General features: G+C 44.2%; 1 protein-coding gene across 2 annotated transcripts in view; it reads right to left on the reverse strand.

Moving 5' to 3' along the window:
* The window catches only part of aldh18a1 (aldehyde dehydrogenase 18 family, member A1), a 56,538-nt gene that overhangs the window by 19,724 nt on the left and 24,528 nt on the right, over positions 1-12,286 (reverse strand). For both annotated transcript variants that reach the window (XM_048551323.2, XM_048551322.2), the window contains exons 8-11: positions 8,826-8,950; positions 6,385-6,529; positions 4,156-4,229; positions 1,816-1,915 (exon numbers count right to left, since the gene is read on the reverse strand). In XM_048551323.2, the coding sequence (XP_048407280.1) occupies positions 1,816-1,915; positions 4,156-4,229; positions 6,385-6,529; positions 8,826-8,950 (444 nt within the window). The remainder of the gene's footprint in view (positions 1-1,815; positions 1,916-4,155; positions 4,230-6,384; positions 6,530-8,825; positions 8,951-12,286) is intronic.

Here is a 12,286-nt window from a genome sequence, read left to right on the forward strand (position 1 = left end):
GGGTTAGTACGTTTGCTGATGACACAAAGTTTGGAGGTGCCACTGATAGTATCAAGGGCTATTGCAGGCTTCAGTGAGACATTGACAGAATGCAGAGCTGGGCTGAGAATGGCAGATGGAGTTCAACCTGGATAAATGCGAAGTGATGCATTTTGGAAGGTCGAACTTAAATGCTGAATATAAGATTAAAGGCAGGATTCTCGGCAGTGTGGAGGAACAGCGGGATCTTGGTGTTCAAGTGCATAGCTCCCTCAAAGTTGCCACCCAAGTGGATAAGGTTGTTAAGAAAACACACGGTGTTTTGGCTTTCATTAACAGGGGTATCGAGTTTAAGAGCAGCAAGGTTACACTGCATCTCTACAAAACCCTGGTGAGGCCACACTTGGAATATTGTGTTCAGTTTTGGTCGCACTATTATAGGAAAGATGTGGAGGCTTTAGAGAGGGTGCAAAGGAGGTCTACCAGGATGCTACCTGGACTGCAGGGCTCATCTTACAAGGAGAGGTTGACGGAGCTCAGACTTTTCTCTCTGGAGAGGAGGAAGAGAGGTGACCTGATCGAGGTGTACAAGGTAATGAGAGGCATGGATAGAGTCGATAGCCAGAGACTTTTCTCGAGGGCAGGACTGACTGCCACGAGGGGTCATCTTTTTAAGGTGTTAGGAGGAAGGTATAGGGGAGACATCAGAGGGAGGTTCTTCACCCAGAGAGTTGTGAGCGCATGGAATAGTTTGCCAGTGGTAGTCGTGGAAGCGGAGTCATTCGTGAGATTTAAGTGACTGCTGGACATGCACATGGACAGCAGTGAATTGAGGGGAATGTAGGTTAGGTTATTTTATTTTTGGATTAGGATTATTCCACGGCACACCATCATGGGCCGAAGGGCCTGTACTGTGCTGTACTTTTCTATGTTCTTCGTGTTTATTGATGGCTTTCTTAGTGGAGTATCTGGTTTCTAGGAATTCCTGTGCTTGTCTCTGTTTTGCCAGTCCCAGGATCCTGGTGTTGTCCCAACCACTGCGATGGAGAACTGGAAGTGAGGTAATCCAGCTCAACGGACACCAAAGTTTAAATTACAGACAGGAAAACACAACAGCGCTTCAATGGAGGCTGCACTGATGATGTTACCCAGAAGGGCAAGCCAACCAACCAACCAAAACATCCACAACCTGAGTTGCAAGTCTGTTGTAAAACCTTACAGAGGAGCTTGATTTTGTATCATGATTACATAAGTTAAATATAGCTTTGTCCTGAAATAAAGGCAATGCTGGAGATCTGAAATAAAAACAAAGCGCTGGAGAAATTCAGCAGGTTTCGCAGCAGCTGCAGTAAGAGAAACAGATTTAGCATTCGGAGTTCAACATTACTCTTCCTTGGGTTCTGCCACTTTCTTAAATTATTTTACTTTTGTTATGGGTTTGTACTGTAATGTTTGCAGAATACAGAAACAAGTCAGGCCACAATGGATTTCATTCTCTGAAAATAGGCTTAACAATTATATTACGCGCTGGTCTCATATGACTCCTTACACATTTGAATGGTTACGGCAATGCAGGTGAAGGGCCAAGGATGAAAAAAGATGAAGAAAAAGATGATGGTATGATGAAAAAGAAATGCCTGGATTCTCTTTACGCTTCACAATATATAGAATGACAGATATACGAGGGCTGTTTTTATCCACTAGCCTTCCACAAAGACTATTTCTCTGCACACTGGACAGCTCAAACATGTTGGACATATAAATAATATTTATAATGCACAATAATACTTAGAACTGACAGATAATAAGGCCAAAAATAAGAAATTTTCCTCTGACCCAAGGTCACTGCTTTCTCCATGTCTCTTTCGTTAGCTTTCAGGATTTCATCGCGATTGTCTGTCAGGAGATCAGCCAGCCGGTGAATAATATCAGCCCTCTGCACAAATACAAGTGAAGCATCAAAATATACAGAGCATAAAAGACAGGTTATTAGCACAAGATTTTATCTTTGACCACATGCCCCACTACCATACGTGTATTCCACCTACCCACAAAGAAAGGCCCTCAATCCGGTCACACAGTCAAATTGGAAGAGTCAAGTGATTCCTGAACAATAACACTGCACTATCTCTAAACACCACCTCCGAAACTGGTGTGAATGGGGTCAAACCAGCAGCATGGCAAATGAGGGTCAGATAAGGAATGCAGCCCAACCAATAGATCTGGGAAGATTTTTCTTTGCGGGGGGAGGGGGGGGGGCACAAGTCTGTGTCATATTGAAACCTGTGCTCATTCTGCACCCTGAAGGAATTTAGCTTTGACTCCCATAACCATGATGTGACCTTGGTTGGAAAGGAGGAGGAAGCACACGCAAGGTCTAGGAGGGCAGGAACTGACGAAGCCCTTGAAGTATACAAGGAAAGCACCTAAGTAAGGAATTAGAAGGGCTAAAAGGGGTTGTGGAAAAAGTCGTTAGCAAACAGGATTAAGGATAATCTCAAGGCTGTTTATACATATATAAGCAGCAAGAAGGTAGCCAGGGAAAGGGCAAAGGAGGGACCTGTGAGACTCATGTCCGTAGTAGGGAAGTTATTGGAAAAGATTCTCAGGGACAAGATCGACATGCATTTAGAAGCAAATGGACTTATGGCAATAGACAGCATGGTTTTGTGCGGGGGAGGTCATGCCTCACTATCTTGATCAAGTTTTGAGGAGTTGACGAAGATGATGAGCGATGAGGAAAAACTGGTCAATGTTATCTACAGGGACTTCAATAAAGGCTTTGACATGGTCCCACATGGCAGACTGGTACAAAAAGATGAACTCACATGCTATCAGGGGTGAGCTGGCAAGATGGATACAGAACGGGCTTAGTCTTAGGAGATGGAGGATTGCAGTGGAAGGATGCTTTTTGGAATGAAGACTAGTGGTGTTGCACAAGGATCAGTGCTGAGGCCTCTGCTTTTCGTGATCTACATAAATGATTTGGAGGAAAATGTAGCTGGTCCAATAAGTGAGTTTGTGGACAATACAAAGATTGGTAGAGCTGCGGATTGTGAGGAGGATTATCAGAGGATTCAGCAGAATATAGATCAGTTGGAGGCATGGGCAGAAAAATGGTAGATGGAGTTCAGTCTGGACAAATGTGTCATGATGCATTTTGGAAGGTCAAGTACAGGTGGAAATTATACAGTGAATAGCAGAACTCTCAAGAGTATACATGTAGAGGAATCTAGGTGTGCAGGTTCGCAGGCCACTTTAGATGGCAGCACTGGTAGTGAAGGTAGTTAACAAGGTTTATGGCATGTTTGCCTTCATTGGAAGGGGCACTGAGTATATGGATAGACAAGTTATGCTGTGCTTTCTAGAAAGTTAGTTAGACCACACTTTGAATATTGTGTATAGTTCTGGTGGCCACACTAACAGAAGGATGTGGATACTTTGGGGACAGTACAGAAAAGGTTTATCAGGATGTTGCCTGGTAGGGGGGGGATTTTAGTTATGAAGAAAGGTTGGCTAGACAGTTTTTACTAGAACGCAGGAAGTTGAGGGGTGACCTGAAAGAAGCTTATAAGATTGTGAATGGTATGGAGAGGGTGGAATGTATGAGGTTTTTCCCTTAGGGTTGAGGGGTCAATTACGAGGGGACACGGGTTCAAGGTGTGAGGGGGATGTTTAAAAGTGATGTGCAGGGCAAATTTTTCACACAGAAGTTGGTGAGTGCCTGGAATGTGCTGCCAGAGGTGGAGGAGGAAGTGGACACAATAAGAAGCACCTGGGTGAATACATGAGTAGGAAGGGAATAGAGGGATACGGATCCTGAAAGTGAAGACAGTTTTAGTGTGGAAGGGCAAAATGGGGCAGCACAGACTTGGAGGGCTGAAGGACCTGTTCCTGTGCTGTACTGTTCTTTGTTTAACCAGTATCAATTTCTAGCCAAAAAAAATTTACTAAGCTGAGGCTACAACAGGCCTGGCACTGTGACATGATGTGAGGCAATGGAAAGGAATCAATGAAGAATAAACAGGAAGAGCTAAATTCACAATGGGAACAATTTTAACATAACTAACAGGTTTATAAAAAGTAGACACTGACCATGAAACTTCTAGAAATCAGAAATACCACATTTGACACCTGCCAAAGATTGGAAAATAAAGGATTCAATTAATCACTAACTTGTTCTGGCTGTAGTGAAGCCATGACTCGTCCATCAGCCCGTGCCATTTCTGCTTGTTGTTCAATACTGGGGCCTACCAGAGAGATCAGAGATCATGTTTACTAATCCCATCTGAAGATTAGTAAATTAACCAGTGTGTCTCCAGTATCAGCACATCAGTGTATTATACAGTAGCAAAAAAATTGATACCAACCCAAATTATTGTTTATGAGACATCGGCGGTCACTGTAGTCCTTGGGCACTCACTGATCAGGCTCATGTACAAAGAATAATCCTTGAGTGAGTAGTTCATCACACATGTCACTTCACCAGCACAGGAATGGACCATTAAAAAACCAGGGTGGAAAGCAGAGCCATTTAATACTTCCCACTTCAGACAGTGAACTATGTTGCTGGATACTTCAGTGCAGGACTGTGGGAACACAGCTGTGCTAGAAGGATCAACCATTTGAAGGAATCTGCCCACATTGTTTGGTAGGCAGAAACATCAAAAAAGCATTGTTTGAAAAGCAGCAGAATTCTGACAATGCCCTGGACGTATTTATCCAAACAGTATAAACAGCTCGAAAAGTTCATCCACTTCACTAACACCTTCCACCCCAACCTTAAGTTCACCTGGACCATTTCAGATACCTCTCTCTCCTTCCTGGACCCCTCCCTCTCTATATGTGGCATCCACCTGGAAACTAATATCCGTTCTAAGCCCACCGATTCTCACAACTAACTAGAATACTTGTCCTCCCACCCACTTTCCAGCAAAAAGGCCATCCCCTATTCCCAAGTCCTTCGCTTCTACCGTATCTGCTCCCGAGATGAGGCATTCCACTCCTGAACATCCCAGATGTCCTCTTTTTTTCCCCCACCCCCCAAGGACCGCAACTTCCCCTTCACAGTAATCGAAAATGCCCTAGACCGTTGTCTCCCGCAACTCATCCTTCATACCACCTACCCGCAAAAATAACCAAACCAGAATCCCCCTCGTCCTCATGTACCACCACACCAACCTCCGGATCCAATGCATCATCCTCCGACATCTGCAATCTGACCCCACTACCAAAGGCATTTTTCCCTTCCCACCCTTATGAGCTTTGCGGAGGGACCGTTCTCTCCGTGACTCCCTTGTCCGCTCCACAATCCCCTCCAGCCCCACCACCCCTGGCACTTTTCCTTGCAACCGAAGCAAGTGCTACACCTGCCCCATATCTCCCCCTCCCCCCTCACCCCCATCCCAGGCCCCAAGACGACTTTCCACATCAAGCAGATATTCACCTGCACATCTACTAATGTGATATACTGTATCTGCTGTTCCGTTGTGGCCTCCTCTACATCAGGGAAACCAAGCGGAGGCTTGGGGACCGCTTTGTGGAACACCTACGCTCAATTCGCAACAAACAACTACACCTCCCAGTCGAGGACCATTTCAACTCGCCCCCGCACCACCAACACCCCCAACCCCACCAACTCCTCGGACGACACGTCCATCCTGGGCCTCCTGCATTGCCACAACGATGCCACCCGAAGGTTGCAGGAACAGCAACTCATATTTCGCTTGGGAACCCTGCAGCTCAAGGGTATCAATGTGGACTTCACAAGCTTCAAAATCTCCCCTCCCCTGGCCACATCCCAAAACCAGCCCAGCTAGTCCCCACCTCCCTAGCCATTCCTCCCACCTCAATCCCCACCCCTATCTCCTACCCACTAACCTCAGCCGCTCCTTGACCTGTCCGTCCTCCCTGGACCGACTTATCCCCTCCTTAACTCCCCACCTACATTCACCTTCACTGGCTCTAACCCTACCTCTTTGACCTGTCTGTCTCGTCTCCACCTATCTTCTCCTTTACCCATCTTCTATCCACCTCCCTGCCTCTCACTATTTATTTCAGAATCCCCTTCCCCTCCCCCATTTCTGAAGAAGGGTCTCGACCCGAAATGGCAGCTTTCCTGCTCATTGGATGCTGCTTGGCCTGCTGTGTTCATCCAGTTTCTCGCGTTTTATCTCTTTATTTCCCTCAGTAATGTTCCTGTTGCTTGAAGTTACATTTATAAATGTAATGTTTACTGAGAGACTGTGACAATTTTGTTACTCATTAAATGTAACAGATGAATTTCTATTTTTAAGTTTGTTACTTTCTATATCTATATTCTTTGTTTTCATGTATAATTCAGCAGTGGATCCAGTACTAATAGTTGAGAAAGTGGTCAATTTATAGCTATCACTTTGCACCCACCTGCGGGTTTTACCTCTGAGAAGAAAGTTCCAACTTTCTTTCCCTCGACAATATCATTGATTACATGACCAGTCACTTTTGGGTGGGTCCCACTTGCTATGACCACAGACGTTCCTCCTTGGAGAGCCCAAAGTGCTGCTTTCACCTATAACACACAAATGTTACATGATGTATAATGAGTACTGCACTTTAGGGTGAATCTATAAACCACATGAGTGAAAGCAGGTTACAGACTACAGCTTCTAACCCCAGTTGGAATCGGTTATTTCAGAGGTTAGGTGGACTGTTTAAATTTCTTCCCGACTGGTTGTCATTCACTCTCACATCTATCTTTAGCATGCTTTACATTCTCAGGGGCCAGATCAAGATAAATCCATTTTACTTTACCAGTAAACCTGACTGAGCAGTATCCAGTATTCAGCCTGCAGACTAGTTACAGTGAGCAAATCAAGGCATACAGCACAGGAACAAGATAAAGTTACAATATTCCCTCAGCTTTCAGACGGCTTGTGATTTACGAAACAATTAATCAGATTCACAATCACATCTTGTCCAACAAACAAACTGCCCTCTACTTAAACTGAACTTAAATCGACAGCATGACAGGCTGGGAGTTTGTTTGTAGAGTAGTTCCAACAATAGTATGTGCATGAGTCTCCTGAAAAGGAGACTGAACCTTCACCTGAAATGAACAGAGCATTCCAAATATCTCGCTATAGATTCCGTGAGGGTACTTGGTTGCAACCTCCAGCTCCCAGCACTGTACCGGTCATTGTGATCTGTGCTCCAGGCTCCAGAACAGTAATTATTAATGAAGTGAGTTTTTATTAAATTCATTCATGGGAGGAGGACATCACTAGCTAGGCAGCATTTACTGCCCATCACTAATTGCTGTGGGCCTGGAGTGACATACAGGTCAGACCATGTAAGGACAGCAGTTTCCTTCCCTAAAAGGATATTAGCAAACCCGATGGGTTTTTCCAACACGTGACAAATGGATTCATGGTCATCATTAGATTCTTATTTCCAGATATTTATTGAATTCAAATTCCATTTGCTACGGTGGGATTTGAACCTGGGTTCCCAGAGCGTTATCTGAATCTCTGGATTAACAGTCCAGCAATCATACCACTAGGCAATTGCCTCCCCTATGTGTACGATTCCACTATTTCCCAGAACACCTAAATTCACTCAGACTGCAAAGGGGTCTCTATGGGCAGCCCTAAACCACTTACATAGGGAATCTGGAACAAAGACTCTCATCGCAGAGCCGGCACAAACAATTCTACGCTCCAAAAAAGGAAGTTGCTGGATATCATTGCAGGCTGCAATGCTGAGCACATTACAAACAATGAAAGAAACTGAAACACTGAATGTTCATCATATGTCCCGATTTCCAGTTGGATCATTTATCTGTGTTATGCTCCAAGGTGATTTTATTACTTGACTAGTCAGATCCTAGCAAACACCTGACTTGATAGATAGTTTTGTTTTCTTTTTAACAATAAGTGTCTCTGCTAACAAATACAGAATGCTGAAATTTTACTTACATAAAACAGATGTTTAACAAAATAAGTGACGATAAGATAGAACAAACCAAATTATCTGCTTATAACAAAATGAAAGCATTTTAAACTCACAGAAAAAAACAATTTTTACTTTATAAAGGAGTGTTTTGAGATTAAGAATGTTTTTTACCCTAAGAAAAAGCTTTAAACAGCAGTGTGCAAAACACACCCTTGATCTAGTACACAAAAAGCCTTGAAGAATATCCCAAAACACAGTTGTATACTATCACACCAGATTCCCAATCTCTAAAATTCAGCAGGTTTAAGCCATTTGTGATTTCAACTCAGACAGAAGCTACAGATAGCTTCTTCCTGAAGCTATTATACATTTGAGCTTAAATGTAATCAGCTTTTAGTAACCTCTTCAGGGTTTTATCCCAATATTTCTGATCTCGGACAAACACTAACACTTTTACTCTAAGGTAATCTTGTTTCACTACACCATTCCCTTTTCAGGAGCACTGATCTATTCAATCACCTTCATTCAAGCATTTCACAGGACTGCCAAACACTCAAAACATCACACAATTTTAAAACTCTCTCTTTAAGCTATGGGTCTTTACACCTGTTGGGGGGAGGGGGGAGCGCGGGGTTGGAGGTGAAATCCAGAAATCTCTAACAAACCTTGAAGCTCGAATACTTAGCATGCCGGGTAGCAAAAGAATTGAAGGTAAGCAAAAATCCATTAGTAGTAGACAGAAAACCAATTAATTACAAAGCTAGACCACAAAAACTATTCTAAATAACATCACCATGGCTACAAAAATACTTACAAGTTCATTCACTTCAGACACATGGAAAACTCAAATCTAAAGCTACAACAAATGATATTTAAAATATATGAATCAAAAATTATTATAGCCTTTATCCCACCTTAGCCTCCATGCCACCAAGGCCCACTCTGGATTTTGTGCCAAAAGTGACAGACTGCTGGTCTCCAGGATAAAAGGTATCAATAAGCTTAGCGTCATCCAATCCAGGTGGACTATCAAAAAGACCTGAAATAAAGAAAAGCCATGTTACTAATTTCTCAAAACCAAACAATTCACAAAGACAAATGATCCACAACCTAAATAATTGCACAAGTGAGAGCGAATATGAGCGTGACATTTCAAAATCGCAGTTTTCAAAATTTTCCAGTCTTACTGCTCCTTGGCTCCTGCTGTTCTACAAGCCAGTGATTTCTGTTTTTCTCCCCTCCATTTGTGACAGCTTTGGATCCCTAATTTTATCAATTTCATCTTCAGTTAGTGGGCCTTTAAGTACTCAGGCCCTAAGCTTTAGAATCTCCTCCTTAAACCTCTCTAACTCTCTCCTGCCATTCAAGACACTCCTTAAATCGTCCAATTCTAACCAAGCCTTTTGATCACTGCTAATATATTTTTCTGACAAGGTGTCAATTTTATTAATTCAGCTCCTTTGAAGTGTCTTGGACTTTTTGCCACTTTTTAAGTGCTATATAGTAAACTATCAGCTGCCGTTACAGTAACTAATCTCTGTCCTTTGAATAAACATACCAGACGGTTACCATATCAACCTCTTGCCTCACTAAACACGACCACCACATCAGTGGATTAAAAACAGGCTATAAAAAGACCAAAACACACCAGGGCTTTGCCAAATAATATAAAATTACAATTTTTAAACACCCAACCCTGCTGACTGATTCTATTGGATCTAACACATCAGCATTTTCATTTCAATTAAACTCCACAGTCTGCTGTATGAGTTTCAAAATGCCAATTATAGCAATTTGCAAGTCTCAAATGCAACTTAAGAAAAAGATGCCTTTCCAGCTCCCTGATGACTAGACTCCACATCACTGGATAATCACTGTGGCAACTGCTCTCATCCTTTGCTCTCATTAATCTCCTCCCCTAGGCAGGTACCTTTCTACCACATCGGTCACTGGCATCCTCTATGGCTGTTATTCAAGAGTGAATCTTCATGGGCTATTCTGGCAGTCTTCTTGACAACAGGAGGATAGAAGCAGAATATACAATCGAATTTAATCAGTCATCTATAAATAACATTGCAACTAGTAACCCTGAGTCACCTTCCCTTCCTAATCAAAAAAATTGGAAAGGCTTAGTTCACTAAATTAAATTCTGCCTTTCACTGTATCACACAGGAGATTACTAAATGAAAGATTGCATTTACGTAATGCATGCCACTGGATTACCAAAGCATTTTACATCCAATTAAGTATTTTTGACGTGTCATTACTGTCTGAGTTTGTTAATTCATTCATGGGGTGATAGTATTGTTATTTGGGTCACTAATGTATTACCCATACCACACTGTTGTCTAGAGTCACACGTAAGCCAGGCCAAATAAGGATGACAAGATAATAAAATGTGAGGCTGGATGAACACAGCAGGCCAAGCAGCATCTCAGGAGCACAAAAGCTGACGTTTCGGGCCTAGACCCTTCATCAGAGAGGGGGATGGGGAGAGGGAACTGGAATAAATAGGGAGAGAGGGGGAGGCGGACCGAAGATGGAGAGTAAAGAAGATAGGTGGAGAGAGTATAGGTGGGGAGGTAGGGAGGGGATAGGTCAGTCCAGGGAAGACGGACAGGTCAAGGAGGTGGGATGAGGTTAGTAGATAGATGGGGGTGCGGCTTGGGGTGGGAGGAAGGGATGGGTGAGAGGAAGAACCGGTTAGGGAGGCAGAGACAGGTTGGACTGGTTTTGGGATGCAGTGGGTGGGGGGGAAGAGCTGGGCTGGTTGTGTGGTGCAGTGGGGGGAGGGGACGAACTGGGCTGGTTTAGGGATGCAGTAGGGGAAGGGGAGATTTTGAAACTGGTGAAGTCCACATTGATACCATATGGCTGCAGGGTTCCCAGGCGGAATATGAGTTGCTGTTCCTGCAACCTTCGGGTGGCATCATTGTGGCAGTGCAGGAGGCCCATGATGGACATGTCATCTAGAGAATGGGAGGGGGAGTGGAAATGGTTTGCGACTGGGAGGTGCAGTTGTTTGTTGCGAACTGAGCGGAGGTGTTCTGCAAAGCGGTCCCCGAGCCTCCGCTTGGTTTCCCCAATGTAGAGGAAGCCGCACCGGGTACTGCATCCACTGTACCCGGTGCGGCTTCCTCTACATTGGGGAAACCAAGCGGAGGCTCGGGGACCGCTTTGCAGAACACCTCCGCTCAGTTCGCAACAAACAACTGCACCTCCCAGTCGCAAACCATTTCCACTCCCCCTCCCATTCTCTAGATGACATGTCCATCATGGGCCTCCTGCACTGCCACAATGATGCCACCCGAAGGTTACAGGAACAGCAACTCATATTCCGCCTGGGAACCCTGCAGCCATATGGTATCAATGTGGACTTCACCAGTTTCAAAATCTCCCCTTCCCCTACTGCATCCCTAAACCAGCCCAGTTCGTCCCCTCCCCCAACTGCACCACACAACCAGCCCAGCTCTTAGCCCCCACCCACTGCATCCCAAAACCAGTCCAACCTGTCTTTGCCTCCCTAACCGGTTCTTCCTCTCACCCATCCCTTCCTCCCACCCCAAGCCGCACCCCCATCTACCTACTAACCTCATCCCACCTCCTTGACCTGTCCGTCTTCCCTGGACTGACCTATCCCCTCCCTACCTCCCCACCTATACTCTCTCCACCTATCTTCTTTACTCTCCATCTTCGGTCCGCCACCCCCTCTCTCCCTATTTATTCCAGTTCCCTCTCCCCATCCCCCTCTCTGATGTAGGGTCTAGGCCCGAAACGTCAGCTTTTGTGCTCCTGAGATGCTGCTTGGCCTGCTGTGTTCATCCAGCCTCACATTTTATTATCTTGGAATTCTCCAGTATCTGCAGTTCCCATTATCTCAAATAAGGATGACAGATTTCCTTCCCAAAGAGGACATTAGTGAGCCAAACGAGTTCTTACAACAATCGAAACTGCCATTAGACAGGCACTTTATATAAAAAACAATTCCAGATTTATTAAATTGAATTTAAATTTCAAAAAAATCACTAGGATAACAAACATTTACATGCCAGGACAACGTCTTGGCTCTTCGAAGTAGTGGCATGGCATTTTCTAATGAGAGGGCAGATGTCATCTAAATTGTAACCAGGTGTTAAGGGGGCTGCAATTAGGGGCTATTAACGCAAGATCACTTGAAGGCAAGGTAGAGTAGAGGCCAGGGGAAAAGTCTTCAATTGATTCGCAACTCTGAATGTGACTTTTCCTGTCCTTTGTTTGAAATATTTTACAGTAATCTCACGTAAATACTTTCTTCTGAACTCTTTAACCACCAAATACAGTCTTTTTTCCGATTCTGTCTGTTGTAAGTGATGGACCTCTTTAGAGTCACTTCCCA

Source organism: Stegostoma tigrinum, chromosome 20 (assembly GCF_030684315.1).
Source record: "Stegostoma tigrinum isolate sSteTig4 chromosome 20, sSteTig4.hap1, whole genome shotgun sequence".
NCBI lineage: Eukaryota > Metazoa > Chordata > Chondrichthyes > Orectolobiformes > Stegostomatidae > Stegostoma > Stegostoma tigrinum.